Source organism: Dipodomys spectabilis, unplaced genomic scaffold, assembly GCF_019054845.1.
Source record: "Dipodomys spectabilis isolate Male_0828 unplaced genomic scaffold, ASM1905484v1 ptg000299l, whole genome shotgun sequence".
NCBI lineage: Eukaryota > Metazoa > Chordata > Mammalia > Rodentia > Heteromyidae > Dipodomys > Dipodomys spectabilis.
In genome coordinates, this window is record NW_024870976.1 from 2,991,810 (window position 1) to 3,009,832 (window position 18,023).

At 58.4% G+C, this 18,023-nt stretch overlaps 2 protein-coding genes across 3 annotated transcripts in view; one reads left to right on the plus strand and one right to left on the minus strand.

Annotated features, from left to right (window-relative positions):
- Positions 1-7,425: 7,425 nt before the first annotated feature.
- Positions 7,426-8,406, minus strand: B3galt6 (beta-1,3-galactosyltransferase 6). The gene has a single exon (XM_042701962.1). It carries the CDS (start codon positions 8,404-8,406, stop codon positions 7,426-7,428), a length of 981 nt encoding a protein of 326 aa, XP_042557896.1.
- A 358-nt stretch (positions 8,407-8,764) lies between these two features.
- Positions 8,765-18,023, plus strand: part of Sdf4 (stromal cell derived factor 4) — a 33,398-nt gene continuing 24,139 nt past the window's right edge. For both annotated transcript variants that reach the window (XM_042701961.1, XM_042701960.1), the window contains exons 1-6: positions 8,765-8,871; positions 11,308-11,788; positions 12,716-12,852; positions 13,639-13,752; positions 16,983-17,141; positions 17,419-17,594. In XM_042701961.1, coding sequence (XP_042557895.1) covers positions 11,484-11,788; positions 12,716-12,852; positions 13,639-13,752; positions 16,983-17,141; positions 17,419-17,594 — 891 coding nt within the window. In that variant the 5' untranslated portion in view covers positions 8,765-8,871; positions 11,308-11,483. The remainder of the gene's footprint in view (positions 8,872-11,307; positions 11,789-12,715; positions 12,853-13,638; positions 13,753-16,982; positions 17,142-17,418; positions 17,595-18,023) is intronic.

Genomic DNA, 18,023 nt, shown 5'->3' on the forward strand with positions numbered 1-18,023 from the left:
GGCCAGCCAATCACTGAGCTCAGAAGTGTCCTGCTCATGACTGGCCAGCCAATCACTGAGCTCAGAAGTGTCCTGCTCCTGGCTGGCCAGCCAATCACTGAGCCCAGGAGTGTCCTGCTCCTGGCTGGCCAGCCAATCTCTGAGCCCAGGAGTGTCCTGCTCCTGGCTGGCCAGCCAATCTCTGAGCCCAGGAGTGTCCTGCTCCTGGCTGGCCAGCCAATCTCTGAGCCCAGGAGTGTCCTGCTCCTGGCTGGCCAGCCAGTCACTGAGCTCAGAAGTGGTCCTGTTCATAGACCTTCCTGTCAGGGAAATCCGATGGCATTCTGCTGATGCTCACCCCGTGGGATGAGCATCCTGTCCCCTGTTCTGAGGAGAAGGTCCTTGGATGCAGCAGAGGGTCTCACGTCTGTGGACTAATTTTCCTGTGGGGCACTGGCCTCAGCAAGCTGAGGAGGCCCTGGTGGACGGTAGCTAGGAGTAGACTGAGCCCGGGGTGCTGTCCTGGAACTGTTTGTCACAGATTGGGTTTGGCTAGTCTGCCATAGGGTTCCCATTTCAGGCACGTGACCTCAGGGCTCCTTCTGAATCACTACTGGGTCCAGGTGGGCTGGGAAGCACACCCCTGCCCCCCTGCCCCCCCCCCCCCCCCACCACTGACAGCAAACAGATCTGACTTTGTGTCTGGTGGTTGTTGGGCCTAGACAGAAGGGCTTGGCAGTTCCTGGAGTGGGCCCACATGGCGGGGCTTGGGGACAAAGGGTCTTTGTTAGGGAGGATTTGGGACACAGCCTCTGCTCTGGGGCAGTGACTCACAGGTTCCTTAAGAGCGATAACATCAGTTTTGCAACAGCCCGCCTGTCACACTCCAGCCTGGCCCCTCGGATCCTGTGCGCCCACAGCCTTGAGAGGCCCTGCGGAGGCTGGGTGTGTGAAGGAGCAGCGGGACAGGTGGGAGCAGGAAGCTGGTGCTTGGGGCCCTGCAAACCCCACTTCTGCAGAGAAGTGTCTCTACAAGCAGCCACTCCACCCCTTTCAGCCTGAGCTGCCTCCTGACCTCGTCAGAACCTTGCCCCTGGCCTAGAAGGCTACGGGAGTCCCCTTCCCAGGCCGTCTCTCCTGCCTCTCCCAGGCCAGGCGTACCTTCAGGCTTAGCTCTTGCAGACACTTCCAGCCGTTTGGTATGACTCTCTGGGACCAGCTGGGCTATGTCAAAGGCCCATCGGGATGCAGCCAGCCAGAGACAGAGTGACTCTGTCACTGCCTGCAGGGACTTGAGCCTGCGTGGCCATCCATCACTCCCCCTCAGGATCTGAGGGGTACAGGGCCTGTGGGGGAGGCTGGCCACACTGAGACCTTCAGAGTCGCCAGAGGGAGGGGCTGAGGCTTGGGCTTCCTCCTCGGCCACCAGGCTGCTCGGGCCTTGGAGGGAGGCTGGGTTGGACACCGGCCCCAGCTGGACGGCTATCCCAACCCTGGCCTTGGAGAACTGCTGCCTGTGCTGTTTACTGTAAAGGATGAAGCTGACTAGCACCCAGGCTTTCACAGGGCTTCGTGGTATTGCTGGAGAGCCTTGGCTGAGCCAGAATCTGGTCTGTGGTTCCACCAGAGTAAGGATACCACAGCCTGTGGGACAGTGCAGGACGGGCTAATGGCTGTGCACAGCTGACATGCCTGTGGCTAGGCAGGACGTGAGAAGCAGAAGAGGCCAAGCCTTTCAGATGCCTCACCTCCCCAAGGTCCCGTCAGGTCATCCCACGACTCCGGGAAGGGGTGAGGTGGGCAGAGACACTGAAGGAGCCCTGGGGCTTGGTTGGCAGTGGGCTGGCCCAGGAAGAAGCTGCGAGGTGAGGGATGCAGGGGCTGAGGTGGTAACTACAAAGGGAAGGGGCTGGAGCCCAGAAGCTGGGAGAGGGAGACCCCCAGACACTAAGCTGTTGGAGGTTCAAGGTCACACAAGTGGAAATCCCTGGGAAACTGGGCTGTGGCCCCTCAAAAGCTGTTACTCTAGAGATGGACCAGGCCTGGGGGCAACAAGTATATGCCGTAACCTAACCTGCCCCCTGTATGGGAGCGAGGCCATCCATCTCAAAGCATGCTTATAAGAAGGCAGAACTGAGCGTCTCCACAGGCCGCGGGATCAGAACAAGTTAAACTGAATTAGAAAACTTTTACTGGGCTATGCACCGTGGCCTCCTCTGTGGTCACTGGCTCCAACTCTTGCCTGGGTGGCCGGTTGTAGGTAGTGTGGCAGTTGTAAGTAGTGTGGCAGTTGTAGGTAGTGTGGCGGTTGTAGGTAGTGTGGCGGTTGTAGGTAGTGTGGCTGGTTGGAGGTAGTGTGGCAGTTGTAGGTAGTGTGGCGGTTGTAGGTAGTGTGGCGGTTGTAGGTAGTGTGGCGGTTGTAGGTAGTGTGGCGGTTGTAGGTAGTGTGGCAGTTGTAGGTAGTGTGGCCAGGTGCAGGTAGTGTGGCCGGTTGTAGGTAGTGTGGCCGGTTGTAGGTAGTGTGGCGGTTGTAGGTAGTGTGGCGGTTGTAGGTAGTGTGGCGGTTGTAGGTAGTGTGGCGGTTGTAGGTAGTGTGGCGGTTGTAGGTAGTGTGGCCAGGTGCAGGTAGTGTGGCGGTTGTAGGTAGTGTGGCCGGTTGTAGGTAGTGTGGCCGGTTGTAGGTAGTGTGGCGGTTGTAGGTAGTGTGGCTGGTTGGAGGTAGTGTGGCGGTTGTAGGTAGTGTGGCGGTTGTAGGTAGTGTGGCAGTTGTAGGTAGTGTGGCCAGGTGCAGGTAGTGTGGCGGTTGTAGGTAGTGTGGCGGTTGTAGGTAGTGTGGCCGGGTGCAGGTAGTGTGGCCGGTTGTAGGTAGTGTGGCGGTTGTAGGTAGTGTGGCGGTTGTAGGTAGTGTGGCCAGGTGCAGGTAGTGTGGCGGTTGTAGGTAGTGTGGCTGGTTGTAGGTAGTGTGGCTGGTTGTAGGTAGTGTGGCGGTTGTAGGTAGTGTGGCTGGTTGTAGGTAGTGTGGCGGTTGTAGGTAGTGTGGCGGTTGTAGGTAGTGTGGCCGGGTGCAGGTAGTGTGGCCGGTTGTAGGTAGTGTGGCCAGGTGCAGGTAGTGTGGCGGTTGTAGTGTGGCTGGTTGTAGGTAGTGTGGCGGTTGTAGGTAGTGTGGCGGTTGTAGGTAGTGTGGCGGTTGTAGGTAGTGTGGCCAGGTGCAGGTAGTGTGGCCAGTTGTAGGTAGTGTGGCTGGGTGCAGGTAGTGTGGCGGTTGTAGGTAGTGTGGCCGGTTGTAGGTAGTGTGGCAGTTGTAGGTAGTGTGGCTGGGTGCAGGTAGTGTGGCGGTTGTAGGTAGTGTGGCCGGTTGTAGGTAGTGTGGCCGGTTGTAGGTAGTGTGGCGGTTGTAGGTAGTGTGGCAGTTGTAGGTAGTGTGGCGGTTGTAGGTAGTGTGACCGGTTGTAGGTAGTGTGGCGGTTGTAGGTAGTGTGGCGGGTGCAGGTAGTGTGGTGGTTGTATGTAGTGTGGCAGGTGTAGGTAGTGTGGCGGTTGTAGGTAGTGACCGGTTGTAGGTAGTGTGGCGGTTGTAGGTAGTGTGACCGGTTGTAGGTAGTGTGGCGGTTGTAGGTAGTGTGACCGGTTGTAGGTAGTGTGGCTGGTTGTAGGTAGTGTGGCGGTTGTAGGTAGTGTGGCCAGTTGTAGGTACTGTGACCAGTTGTAGGTAGTGTGGCAGGTGTAGGTAGTGTGGCGGTTGTAGGTAGTGTGGCCAGTTGTAGGTACTGTGACCGGTTGTAGGTAGTGTGGCCGGGTGCAGGTAGTGTGGCCAGTTGTAGGTAGTGTGGCTGGGTGCAGGTAGTGTGGCAGGTGTAGGTAGTGTGGCGGTTGTAGGTAGTGTGGCAGGTGTAGGTAGTGTGGTGGTTGTAGGTAGTGTGGCTGGGTGCAGGTAGTGTGGCGGTTGTAGGTAGTGTGGCTGGGTGCAGGTATTGTGGCGGTTGTAGGTAGTGTGGCCAGTTGTAGGTACTGTGACCAGTTGTAGGTAGTGTGGCAGGTGTAGGTAGTGTGGCGGTTGTAGGTAGTGTGGCAGGTGTAGGTACTGTGACCGGTTGTAGGTAGTGTGGCCGGGTGCAGGTAGTGTGGCCAGTTGTAGGTAGTGTGGCTGGGTACAGGTAGTGTGGCGGTTGTAGGTAGTGTGGCCGGGTGCAGGTAGTGTGGCAGTTGTAGGTAGTGTGGCGGTTGTAGGTAGTGTGACCGGGTGCAGGTAGTGTGGCGGTTGTAGGTACTGTGGCTGGTTGTAGGTAGTATGGCCAGGTGCAGGTAGCGCGGCCATCAGACCGTACCTGGGACAGGCAGCCAGGGAGAGAGGCAGATTCTGGGTGAACAAAGCAGTGGGGTGTGGATCAGGCCAGAAAGGATTGAGAGGCTGAGCAGCTCGGCAGGCCACTGCTGCAGGCTGAGAGGACAGCACATGCTCCTGAACGGCATCCGCAAAGGCCCAGGAGCAGGCTCGGCCCTGCCACCTGTTGGAAGGGACCGTGGGCCTCGGTTCACTGCCCAGCGGGGCTCCCTCAAGTGTCCCTCAGCCCGTGAAGGAGCCCTACCTGTGTCCTCTCCCCGAGAACCCCATCTTACTGAGCCAGGGCTCTCCAGGGGAGGCCGCCTGACCCATTTCCAAACAAGAGCCTCTTCACAGGCGCCAGCCCTCAGGCCTCAGTCTAGTCCCTTACAGGAAATGGAGAACCAGGATCACAGGAAGCAGGGCACAGGGCAAGTGGGTGGTGACAGAGATTGATGTGTCAGGGCTCCCGCAGGCCCAGTGGCTGTCCTCTCCTGCCAGGCTCTGCTGCCAATTTCAGCTCCTTGGGCTACTTTAAGGTCTGAAGGGTGGCTGGGAAGGAGGAGCCCACACATCCATCCCAGGGGACACGCAGAGGCAGCAGGCACAGAAGAACGATTATTATAAGGTTTATTAGAGGAGCCATATTTCCCCAAGAGGGAACACAGGGCCTCCGTCCCCATCCAGGTAGCAGGAGGGTCTGGGGGATAGGAAGTGAGGTAGATGGGAGTCCGGGTGGGTCTGGGCGGAGGGAGGAGCTGGCTGTAGGGAGGTAACTCCAGGAATGGGAGCCCCCCCCATCTGGGTGGAGCCTGAGGACTAAAGGTGAGCATAACACTAACAAGTCTGTTTGTAGGGGAAGCCAAAACCCAGGTGTTTTGGATAGCAGGAAAGCTGACTTTGAGCCTCCACATCAGTCTTGGAAACAAAGGACCAGGCTTCCCCAGGAGGAGGGTGAAGAGGGCATCCTTCTGGACCATGAAGGATCCTGAGGTAGACCAGAGCCCTTTGCTCTCTTCTTAGGAGCACCTCACCTGCTCCAAAAGGCATCCTGACACGGCACTGCCCTCACCCCTAAACCTGCCATGTCCCCAGGCCGGGGCTGCCCACCACAGACAAGACCTCAAAACCAGTCTAGCCTGGAAAGCATGCTGTGCTATGCCAGCGCCTGTGAGCTCAGCGTTGCAAGGCACTGTCTCCAGAGGTCCTGGGGAGGGAGGCGCGGCTCAGCTGGTAGAGCACTGGCCCATGAATGAAAGCACCAGGTACTGACTTCAAGTCTCAGTCTCAGACCAAAAAGGAAAGGAAAAAAGAGGCCCTGCTGCTTCCCAGGCTCAGCCAGCCCGGCTGCCTGGAGCGGTGCCTGGTGAGCAAAGGCAGCAGAGCGGGGTGGCAGGAGATGCAGGGAAGGAGAGCCCGGGGAGAGGCGGCAGAAGTCCTCTCTAGCCTGTCCGTGGGTTTCAGGGCCACAGAGAACAAGGCTTCAGCTGAGACGTGTCCTCCAAATCCTGGCCTCATCGGAAGAAGCTTCGTTTTGTGGGTCAAAACCAAGTGCACGATGATGGCTGGCACTTGCAGTGCTCATCAGACCCTGTTCTCAAAGCCTGGGGAAGGCACTCAACACGCCAGAGCAGGTCTCTGTACAGATCTTCAAGTACACCAAATGTTCTCTGAACAGGTAGCAAATCGTGACATTTTAGACAGCCGCCATGCTTTCTGGAGGGCCAGCTGTGGGGCACCATGGAGTTCTGGGAGTGCAGCCTCTAGCTCAAGTCCCAGCTCTTCCTCTGGTCGTGTCCTGAATGGCCTAAGCTTTTTGGTATCTGTACTGAAGAACAGATGTGCCAATCCTTCAAGCGACTCCTAGGCTCAGCCACGACACCTCAGGTGAAAAATGGTGGACACAAGTCTGGGTCCCGTTGCATCAACAAGCCCAGGGAGCCATCACTATACCCTCCGCTCACCTAGATCTTCCCAGGGGCAGTGGACACACAGGGCAGCCCCTACCGGCTTTAGGGGCACCAGAAAGCACACATGCCTCCTACTCTGACCTGCATGGGCCTTGGGGCTGGTCCCATGCCACCCTCTGAAGTTAGAACTGCAGTCTAGGTCACATCTGACCACAAGACCTCCTTCCTTCCAGTTCTGGGGCTTCTCTTGAGTGCTGGATGTTTGCCTCTGAGCTCCCAGCCTGAGAAGGCAAAAGCAAGGTGGTGACAGGTAGTTAGGTAATGTCCTTTCCCCCGTCCATGGCCAAAGTTGGACAGCAGGGTCCATGCAGGAACATATCCAGGCTACCTCAAACAGAAAGGCTGACCAGGGCCAGGTGTTTGCAAGCCCAGGAGTTTGAGGCTGAGGCGGAGGCCTAAGAGCTCAGGGCCAGCCAAGGATCTATGCTGAGACTGTTACAAAAAAGCCAAAAAACAAATACAAAAGGCGGAGGAGATTTTGTGCTAAAGCTATTTTGTGCAAGCAGCACATTAAATGGTGTGTGTGTGTTAACAGTGCTGTTAAGGTTTTTGTGGTCGAGTATTAGCTGGAAAATCATGTTTTCTTAAGACAGAATCTGGGAAGGCTTGTCAACACACACGAGTTGAGATTCCTGGAACTTGGGCTGTTTGAGGAAGGGAGAATCTGAAGGACTGTGTAGAGGCCTTAAAAGGAAAGTCTGTTCACAAAGAGACAAAGGGACTGACTTATGTATAAACTTAAGAGGAATGGACAGTTTAAAAATTCCTCAACGTTTAAACACACCGAGGCGGGCCACTCGGGCTGTTAACAGATTAACCCACAGATTTCAAGTTCTGATTTGTTTTTTCTTAAATAATAATAATAAAAAAAAGCCTTGAGGCCTGCATACAACCAACTTGAAGCTCTTATCTACACACATGTACAGTATTTATAAGTAGCTCACAGGCAAACTGAACTGTATGGACCACAGACCCGTCCCAGAGCTGGTGTCAAGCCAGCTCCAGCCTCAGACTTACACAAGACGAAAGACACCAGCCAGAGCCGAGACGCAAAACGAGGTCCCGGCCCCTCGGTGCGCGTGGATGGATGGCGGCGGGCGGGGCGCGGGGCGCGGGGCGGGCCGGCCCCGGGGTGCCCCGGCCGGGCCCGCCGGCTCAGGGCACGCCCTCCCGGCGCTGGCAGCACTGCGACGGCGGCGCCGACCAGTCGTAGACGTAGGAGAGGCGCAGCTGCACCTCGCGGCGGCAGAGGCGGCCCTCGCTCTGCAGCGTGCGCTGCTTCTCGCGCATGTCCTCGGGGCTCTGCTTGTGCGTCACCAGGTACTGGTTGCTGCAGCCGCGCGACTTGTACTCGGTGTCGAAGCGCGGGTCGTGCTCGCGCCGCACGTCCACCGGCGCCAGCCAGGCGCCCAGCGACACGTCCTCGCTGTGCCAGGCGCTCAGGAACTCGCGGGCGCCGCGCAGGTAGCGCACCAGGTCGGCCGACAGCACGTAGCCGCCGCCCAGCGCGTAGGGCAGGTAGAAGTCGCAGAGCTGCCAGGCCGCCTCGCGCCAGCGGCCGCCGGGCTTCACGCGCCCGCGCCCCGAGAAGAAGCCCCAGTAGAGGCGGCGGCGGCGCGCGGGCTCGCGCGCGCGCAGGTCGGCCAGCACGGCGTCCAGCCGCACGAACGAGTCGTCGTCCGCCTTGAGCACGAACTCGAAGGCCACGTGCTCGTCCAGCCAGCACAGCATGGCCAGCACCTTGGCCGTGAGGTTCTCGTAGGCGTCGCGCAGCGCGGGCAGCAGCAGCAGGTCCCCGTGCCGCGCCTGCTCCAGCTGCAGCGCGCGCCGCTCCTCGGCGCCCAGGCCCGCGGCGCCCACCACGAAGCGCGCCCACACGTCCCCGGGCGCGCCGCGCCGGCCCGCGCCCAGCCACGTGCCGCGCACGGCGCGCCGGCGCTCGGCGGCGCGGGGCGCGCTGGCCACCAGCACGGCCAGGAAGGCCGAGGCCCGGGGCGCGGCGCCCGCGGCGGGCCCGGCCTCCGCGCCGCCCTCGGACGCGCAGCGCGCCAGGTACAGCAGCGCCGCGCCGCACAGCGCCAGGCCGCCCAAGCCCAGCGCCGCGCGGCGCCGCCACGCGCGCCGCAGCAGCTTCATGGCGCGGCGGCCGGAGGGCGCGTGCGCGCGCGCGCGGCGGCCCCGCTCCCCCGGCCCCTCCCGGGCCTCCTTCCAGCTCCCCCGTCCGGGGCGCCGGCCCCGGCCGGCGGGCGGCGCACCTCGCGGCAGTGGAAAAGAAGCCCGAGAAGTCCCGCGTGGCTCGGAGTGCGCGAGTTGGCGGCGGCGGCGGCGGCGGCGAGGACCCTGCCGGGAGCGGCGGTCACGTGATTCCGCGCAGCCTTCTCATTGGTCGTCTCGGAGAGGCCGCGTAATCACTTCCGCCCGCAGGAATCATGGCGGCTCCGGCGTCCGCGCGGAAGGCCGCGCCCGCTCGCGCCGCCCCCGGCCGTCCTGCCTGCCACTTCCCGCAAGAAAGATGGCGGCCGTCTGAAGCCAGGGTCGCTGGCGGCGTCTCGGACGCTCCGGGCCGCTCTCCTCCCCCCACCGCCGCGCGGCCGGAGGCCGGTGAGTGACGGCCTTGCCGGCCACCGCACGCCCGGCCCCAGGCGCCGCGGCCGCCCTGCGAGGCCGGCCCGGAGGCAAGACCGCCACGGGCCGGGCGCGGTCCCTGGGCCCGCCCGGCGTGACCCCGGAGGCGCCCGGCCCGCCCCGCGCGCGGGCCCTCGCCCGGAGCCCGGGGACGGCGAGCGGCCGGCCCGGTACGCGCTGGCCTCGGGCCTCGGGCCCGGCCGCTCTGCCGCCGAGTCCGCGGGGCCGCCCGCGTCGGGAGCCCCGCCCCGCCGTCTCTGTGTCTGTCTGTCTCTCTCTCTCCCTGTCTCTCTGTCTCTGTCTGTCTGTCTCTCTCTCTGTCTGTCTGTCTCTGTCTCTCTCTGTCTGTCTCTGTCTCTGTCTGTCTCTGTCTGTCTGTCTCTCTCTCTGTCTGTCTGTCTCTGTCTCTGTCTGTCTCTGTCTCTGTCTCTGTCTGTCTGTCTCTCTCTCTGTCTGTCTGTCTCTGTCTCTCTCTGTCTGTCTCTGTCTCTGTCTGTCTCTGTCTGTCTGTCTCTGTCTCTATCTCTGTCTGTCTCTCTCCCTGTCTGTCTCTGTCTGTCTGTCTCTGTCTCTGTCTCTCTCTGTCTCTCCGTCTCTGTCTCTCTCTGTCTGTCTGTCTCTGTCTCTGTCTGTCTCTGTCTGTCTGTCTCTCTGTCTCTGTCTCTATCTGTCTGTCTCTCTCCCTGTCTGTCTCTGTCTGTCTGTCTCTGTCTCTCTCTGTCTGTCTCTGTCTCTCTCTGTCTGTCTGTCTCTGTCTCTGTCTGTCTCTGTCTCTGTCTGTCTGTCTCTCTGTCTCTGTCTCTGTCTGTCTCTCTCCCTGTCTGTCTCTGTCTTTCTCTGTCTGTCTCTCTCTGTCTGTCTGTCTCTCTCTCTGTCTGTCTCTCTCCCTCTCCATCTCTCCCCCAACATACTCCTAGTTCTGAGCCTAAACCAAGAGTTTTGCTTTCTTCTCTTCCCTCCCTCCCTCTGTCTCTGGCCGTCTGTTGGTCTGTCTCTCTTTTTGGAGGGTCTGGGGATCGACTCCAAGGCCTCACAAGTGTTCGGCAAATGCTCTACCATTCATCCCCAGGCTCTCAGCAGAGCTTCTAGATTGTCTTTTTGACCGCAAGCAATAGTCTGGTGTCACCAGGATTGAAACCCAAAGGTGGTAAATAAAGAAGTTCCCTCCCTGATCTGAGGGGCGATCTGAGATCTGTGTAGATTGCTTTTTCCTGGACCTGTCTACAGTAAAGTTCTAAGTTACAAATTAAGCCCAAGCCTAGATTAGCAGCAGTCAATAAGAAAAGTAGGAAAATTAAGGTGGCATATTGTGATGAAAGTTATTTGTGATTCCTCTCAGGGAAGACAGATATTAATCATTTTGGAGTCTAACAGCAGGTAGACTTCAGTGAGGATGTATCCACCCTCTTTTTGTGAAGTTTGATTGACTAGTCTGGAACTGATACCTCTAGGGGCTGTGGTGCATGAAGTTCCCCTTCCTTGAGCTCCTGATGCAATGGCACATGCAGAGGTCAGGAGAGGAGCCGTGTACAGCTTGTCCAGCCATGCTGTTCTTGTTGCTCTCCCAATAAGACGCCTACTCTTGGCTGAAGAGGTGGGGGCTCAGTGGCAAAGTGCCTGCCTAGCATATGTGAGGCCCTAGCTAGCTTCCATCATCAGTACAAAAAAACCCCACAAAACTATGTGAACTGAGGAGAGGAAGTTTCGTTTGATGGGCGCCTGATATTTGTAGCTATTTTGGGTTGTTTTTCACGTTAAGCATGTGTGAGTAACTTCCCTGTATTAATCTAGATAAATAGAGTTGAAAACTGACTGTTCTTTCAAGGAGCAAAGTACAGTGTATTTGTTCATAGCATGTATTTCTATGAAAGCAGAGAGTGGAATTAACCCTAGGAGGAAGTGGCCTTGGTTCTTACCAAATGCTTGCCTGGCTTGGAGAGCCAAAGCAGACAGGATCATACCTCAGCAGAAAGGAAGTTCCCTGGCCAGTGCTGAGCACAACGTGAGCATATATGCTTCAGAATCCCTCTCTTGGGGGACTCTGGGCTGGTTCAGCTTCTGGCCACCTTGGAACAGCCCTGCAGGTGTGACCTTTTACTTGGGAGCAGCACTTTCATTGTTTAATGTTCTCAGAGACAGCATTTGTTGAACATATACTAGCAGTGCTTAGGGTGCAGAAGTGGAGTAAGAGGAAGTCCTTGCCTGGGCAGAATAGGAGACAAACAACTGCAGTACTCACTTGGGGGCCTGGTGGGTGTTTACCAGGACAGACTCTAGGAAAGAACGCAGGTGTGTGTGTGTGTGTTGGTACACATCTGTGCTAAGGACTTGTGTCTCATGTAATAAAATGAATGTTTGGTGAAGTATTTGCCGGGCTCCACTAAACAATGGGTCTCTTTCTCTCTTTTGTAGGCTATTAGCTGCTCACTGGGGTCTGAAGCCCGCAGTTTGCCTTCGGCCTTCAGTCTTCTCTGTGGTAGCTGGGGCTCTTACGTTGAGCTGGGAGCTCCCATCCTTCCCTGCCACTTGCCTGTCTTCAGCTTTTGGCTCACACCTTGCAGGCACCCACTGTGGTCTAGCTGGCAGCAATGACATCCAGGCAGGGTCACCTCTGTGGTCTAGCTGCCCAGTGCCTTTGGCTCCTGGGCTTCATCCTTCTGATGGATGTGTCTGCCCGACCTGCCAATCACTCATCCACTCGGGAGAGAGTAGCCAACAAAGAAGAGAATGAAATCCTGCCTCCGGACCACCTGAATGGGGTGAAGCTAGAGATGGATGGACATCTCAACAAAGACTTCCACCAGGAGGTCTTCTTGGGGAAAGACATGGATGGGTTTGATGAAGATGCAGAGCCACGCAGGAGCCGGAGGAAGCTGATGGTCATCTTCTCCAAGTAGGTGACCCATGCGTTGGCTGAAGGGCACCTTCATTTGCTTGCCCACTTGCCTGGTTGCCCAGTGTGGGAAGTGACGTGCTGGGGAAGTTGCTGCAAGTGTCTGTTCAGGGGTGCAGTGTGTGAGCTGAGGATCTAGTGGGAACCCCAAGTCTCCTCCAGGACCCTGGGTGGGTAGGGTTTGGAGAGCCAGAGCCAGACTGCCATGCTGTGCCCGGGTCCTCACAGCCAGGAAGACAGGAGTCAGACTCCCAAGCGTCTGCACTCTCTGGGAGCAGTGTGTGTGCTTACCCTGTCTGTAGGCTGGTTCAGCAGACGGGGCTGGACACAGAATGGTTCTTCAGGCTCTAGTACCATTTAGAGGCCTACCCCAGGATGGCCCTGGAGAGTGTCTGACTGTCAGTCAGGTGAAGCAAGCTCATGATATCCCCTCCGTTTTGTGTGTAATCTGCCCCTGTGGCTCTGTCCCCAAAGCCTTGGGTCTCTTCCTCTTTCTTCATTGGACACAACATGAGGTCCACACAAGGTCTTTGCCCTGAATTCTGTAATTCCCCATGGATGAGAATATGCTTGTGTGGTTGTCCAAAGCATATAAAACATCAAGACCATGATCTGGGGCCAGGGATGTGGCTTTCGTGGCTGATCTCTTGCTTAGCATGTGCCAGGCCCTGGGTTGAATCCCTAGCACTAAAATAAAACAGTATAATCCATTGGAAGCCATGACTGGAGGGTGGACCTAGTCCTGATAACCGGTGTACACACTGCCACCAAAGTAGCAGGTCCTGCCCCAACACAGTGTTCTCTGCTAGCCAGCAGGCGCCTCGTACCCGGCTCTCCACTTCACCACTGTTGGTGACAGAGGTGTTCCCAGGGCCAAGCAGTGTCCATGTGTCTGTGGAGGGTCTTTATCCATGTGTCTGCCTTCAGAGTAGATGTGAACACTGACCGGCGGATCAGTGCTGAGGAGATGCAGCGCTGGATCATGGAGAAGACGGCAGAGCACTTCCAGGAGGCTGTCAGGGAAAACAAGCTGCACTTCCGAGCTGTCGACCCGGATGGTGATGGTAAGTGGGCCCACACAGGAGGTGCCGTGGCTGGGGCCGCGGTGTGTACTGACTTGGTCAAGTGGGACCTCGAAGGTAAGACTTCAGGCCATGGAAGTAGAAAGTGGAGGCCAGAGTTGGAGGCCAGGCTGTGGGGGAGGACACTGAGGCCCACTGACTGAATTCAGCCAGAGTTGTTTTCACATGGCTAATGGCTAATGTTTGTTGAAGTTGTAGGGCATAGAACAAATAGCAAACGTGACCCAAGTATTTTAACTGAGAAAATCACAGTAGCTCCACAAGATAGTAATCCCAGTACTCAGAGGCTGAGGAAGGAGGATCAACTGTATGAGGCTAGCCTGAGTTGCATAGGAATGTTCCATGTCAAAAAACAAACCAAGAAGCCAGGCGCTGGTGGCTCATGCTTGTAACCCTGGCTACTCAGGAAGCTGAGATCTGAGGATCATGGTTTGAAGCCCCAGAGTTCAAGCCCCAGAACTGGCACAAAAAAAAAAAAAAAAAAAAAGGAAGAAAAAAGAAAATCTGCTCTCATTAGAAGTTTGATGCTTGGGTTTGGGAAGGTGGCTAAGTGGTAAAGTGTTTGCCTAGCATGCAGGAAGCCCTGGGTTCCATTCCTCAGCACCATGTACACAGAAAAAGCCAGAAGTGGTGCTGTGGCTCAAGTGGTAGAGTGCTTGACTTGAGCAAGAGAATCTCAGGGCCAGGGCTGAGGCCCAGGACTGGCAAAGCTGTCTGCTTTCACATTGTTCCTTGTTAAACACCCTGATGGGCAGTCTCCTCTTTCAGGCCGTGTGTCCTGGGATGAATACAAAGTGAAGTTTTTGGCAAGCAAAGGCCACAATGAGAAGGAAGTTGCTGATGCCATCAAGAATCACGAGGAGCTTAAAGTGGACGAGGAGAGTGAGTGCTGTTCAGGTTGTTGGGTTGGGAGGGGTGGACTGACCCAGAATGGGGGAGACGCCAGCTGTGTAGATGACTTGGGATGCCCGGGTTGCATCCCTGGGCACAGGCTCGTCTGGCTATCAGGGGGTCCAGGTACATCCAATGTAGCTGTACGCTTACGGGTATTGATTGGGACAGCTGGCCCAGCATGGTGGTCAACGGAGAAGTGGGAAGCTGGGGCCGAGACTCCACTGCCATCAGAGCGCCCCCTGAAGGTCTGGAGGAGACAGAAGTGGCCAGCTGGGTGTTCCTTGGGCACTCCACCCACTGAGGACAGGGCGTTTCCTGGAACCTAAGAACTTGGTGACCTGGACGGTGCTGGTGCCTCACGCTTGTAATTCTAGCTACTTAGGAGGCTGAGATCTCAGGAGGCTGAGATCTGAGGATCGTGGTTCAAAGCCAGCCCAGGCAGGAAAGTCCGTGAGACTCTTATCTCTACTTAACTACCAGAAAACTGGAAGTGGCGCCGTGGGTCAAGTGGTAGAGCGCTAGCCTTGAGCTGAAGAGCACTGGGACAGCGCTCAAGCCCAGAGTTCAAGCACCATGACCGATTGCCCTGGTACTTGTGCTCATTTGGGACTCCTTGGAATCTGGGCCCTGTCTCAGGCCCGTTGTCTGCATCTCTACTCTCAGGACTTGATGGAGTGTGTTTTGAATTCATTCTGTTCCAGAGTCCTTGGGCCCCCGAGTTAGCAGTCCATGCTCAGCCGCCTCTGACCTTGTGCAGCCTGTGTGTTGATCTCTCCAACCTTAGTGTGCTGTAGGGCCCTCTATTGTTTGTTCACTCTGGGACTGTGAGCAGCTGCCAGGGACTGGGGGCTGGGAGGTCTGTGCAGTGCCTGCTCCTGTGCGGCCTCTAAGAAACACTTCTGGCACACAGTGCGGGTCCTGGGAGAGAGTCTGCGCTACCGCAGCTCTCTGGCTGTATGGCTTTGACTCCTCCAGTGTCGTGGCTGACTCCTCTTCATCTTTGTAGGGACGATGGTCACTAGGGTTGGGCTACCTAGATCCAGGAAGGCTTGTCTCCAGAGTTATAAGAGCGTCAGCCTTCAAGACCCTCTTCCCAAACAAGGGCCTGTTCCTGGGCTGGGCTGGGTAGGGGGGAGGGAGAAGAGGGAATGTCCACTCAAGTCTTAGCATAGCTGGGCTGGGCAGCAGCTGCAAGAATACTGTGCAGTCTTCCAAAATGACCCTAAATAGAGCACAGTTCTGTGCCAGCAGCTCTGCCTGTCCTGGTAAGGGTTCAGGGTAGACTTCAGCCCTCCATTGCTGGATAGACAGACCCCAAGCTCGAGTGTGCCCACCTTTTATCTTTTTCAGGCACAGTTACTCATGCAAGCTGCCTCAGTCTCCCTAAGTAGCTCCCTAGAAGGCTCTGCCACCGGGCTGTGCTTCTTGCTTTCCTGTAAATACATCTTGTGTGCAGTGAGATTGCCATGGGGTAGGCTGCAACCAGAAAGCACTGAGGTGTGAGGCCACTAGACCCTCTGTGGTCACTTGGAGGTTGATGGGGTCTTGATGGGCCTGTTGTAGCCTGGGCTTAGCTGTGGGCAGGGCAGAGCCCGTGGCTGGGCCCTTAGGGCCCTGGGGCTGAACGACCTTCTGGAAGATACTAGAACACCAGGTATTGCCTGCTGGCCATAGAGACTGGCCTGTGGGAGGTAGCTGCTGCTTTGGAGTGCTAGGCCCACGTGTCCAGAGCCGGGCCCCGCCCCACGGCAGGTTTGTGGGCAGCTCTGCTCGCTGCTCAGTCATTTCTGGAAACCGGGCTTTCTGTAGTGTGTTGTCCTTGTGCAAGCACACGTGAAGGGCAAAGGAACAAAAGTGACACCTTTGTTCCGATCGCTGACCTGGTGAGTCAGCTTGGCAGCCAAGCTTCCACTTCTGCCAAGGAACAAACAGCTCAGCGTGTGCCGGGAAGCAGGGAGCTAGACGGCCTAGACGGCCGGGGCCTGTGTGCTGCCAGGGCCAGCGCTGTGTGGCCGGCCCCTAGATGGCCGGGGCCTGTTTGCTGCCTCTCCAGGGCCAGCGCTGTGTGGCCGGCCCCTAGACAGCCGGGCCTGTGTGCTGCCAGGGCCAGCGCTGTGTGGCCGGCCCCTAGACGGCCGGGCCTGTGTGCTGCCTCTCCAGGGCCAGCACTGTGTGGCCGGCTCCTAGACGGCCGGGCCTGTGTGCTGCCAGGGCCAGCGCTATGTGGCCGGCCCCTAGACGGCCGGGGCCTGTGTGCTGCCTCTCCAGGGCCAGCGCTGTGTGGCCGGCCCCTAGACGGCCGGGGCCTTTGTGCTGCCTCTCCAGGGCCAGCGCTGTGTGGCCGGCCCCTAGACGGTCGGGCCTGTGTGCTGCCTCTCCAGGGCCAGCACTGTGTGGCCGGCCCCTAGACGGCCGGGGCCTGTGTGCTGCCTCTCCAGGGCCAGCGCTGTGTGGCCGGCTCCTAGACGGCTGGGCCTGTGTGCTGCCAGGGCCAGCGCTGTGTGGCCGGCCCCTAGACGGCCGGGGCCTGTGTGCTGCCAGGGCCAGCGCTGTGTGGCCGGCCCCTAGACGGCCGGGGCCTGTGTGCTGCCTCTCCAGGGCCAGCGCTGTGTGGCCGGCCCCTAGACGGCCGGGCCTGTGTGCTGCCTCTCCAGGGCCAGCGCTGTGTGGCCGGCCCCTAGACGGATGGGGCCTGTGTGCTGCCTCTCCAGGGCCAGCGCTGTGTGGCCGGCCCCTAGACAGCCGGGGCCTGTGTGCTGCCTCTCCAGGGCCAGCGCTGTGTGGCTGGCCCCTAGACGGCCGGGCCTGTGTGCTGCCTCTCCAGGGCCAGTGCGTCCTGTGTGGCCGGCCCCTAGACGGCCGGGCCTGTGTGCTGCCAGGGCCAGCGCTGTGTGGCCGGCCCCTAGATGGCCGGGCCTGTGTGCTGCCTCTCCAGGGCCAGCGCTGTGTGGCCGGCCCCTAGATGGCCGGGCCTGTGTGCTGCCTCTCCAGGGCCAGTGCGTCCTGTGTGGCCGGCCCCTAGACGGCCGGGCCTGTGTGCTGCCTCTCCAGGGCCAGTGCGTCCTGTGTGGCCGGCCCCTAGACGGCCGGGCCTGTGTGCTGCCTCTCCAGGGCCAGCGCTGTGTGGCCGGCCCCTTGGCCTTGCGTCCCGCGTTCGTCTTCTGGGCGCTTGCACCTGTGTCCTGCACAGCAGGTGCTCATGGATGTGGCTCTCTCAGCACAGGAAGTCCTGGAGAACCTCAAAGACCGCTGGTATCAGGCAGACAATCCTCCTGCTGACCTGCTGCTGACCGAGGAGGAGTTCCTGTCATTCCTGCACCCTGAGCACAGCCGGGGCATGCTCAAGTTCATGGTCAAGGAGATCGTCCGGGACTTGGGTAAGGCCATGTCCGTCTCCCCGGGATTCTAAGCCCAGTTGTGACCAGCGGGCAGGGATTAGTATACCTCCTGAGTGGGCAGTGGCCTCACAACTCTGCTGCTGAGCCCAGCCCCTCCCTGACCCTAGAGCGAGCAGAACGGCTTGACTTGGTTTCCAAGCAGGTCTTGCTTGCTGGTTATGCTTCCTGAGATTTGGGCCAAAGCCCAAGGTGAGCACCTGTTAACACGGGTGTTTATGTAAGATCCCTAGCGGGGCCCCCCACCCCTCATCCACAGACCAGGATGGAGATAAGCAACTCTCCCTGCCCGAGTTCATCTCCTTGCCTGTGGGCACCGTTGAGAACCAACAGGGCCAGGACATCGACGACAACTGGGTGAAAGACAGGAAAAAAGAATTTGAAGAACTGATTGATTCCAACCACGATAGTATTGTGACCATGGAGGAGCTGGAGGTGAGTGTGCCCTGTGGGTGGCCTGAAGAGGCTGGGCGTGCCCTGTGGACAGCCCCGAGGCTTTGCACTGAGCCAGCAGCAGTGGTCCCCAAAGAACGGGGGCTGTCTGCGAGGGGGCCTGATCCAGAAGTGCCGAGTCTGCTGAGGTCTGGCCGAAGCGATCACTGTGTGTCAGTGGCTCAGGCCACTGTGGGGTCTCCAGTGCTTACAGCAGAATCTGGAAGGCTCTACCCGGCCTCAGCTGATTGGCTCTAGGTAGCAGCTCCCAGGCTACTCCCTGCATGGGGGTTCTTTTGGGTTTTTTTTGGTCCGGTCGTGGGGCCTGAACTCTGGGCCTGGGTGCTGTCCCTCAGCTCTTCAGCTCAAGGCTAGCGCTCTACCACTTGAGCCACAGTGCCACTTCCGGCTTCTTTCTTTTTGCTTATGTGG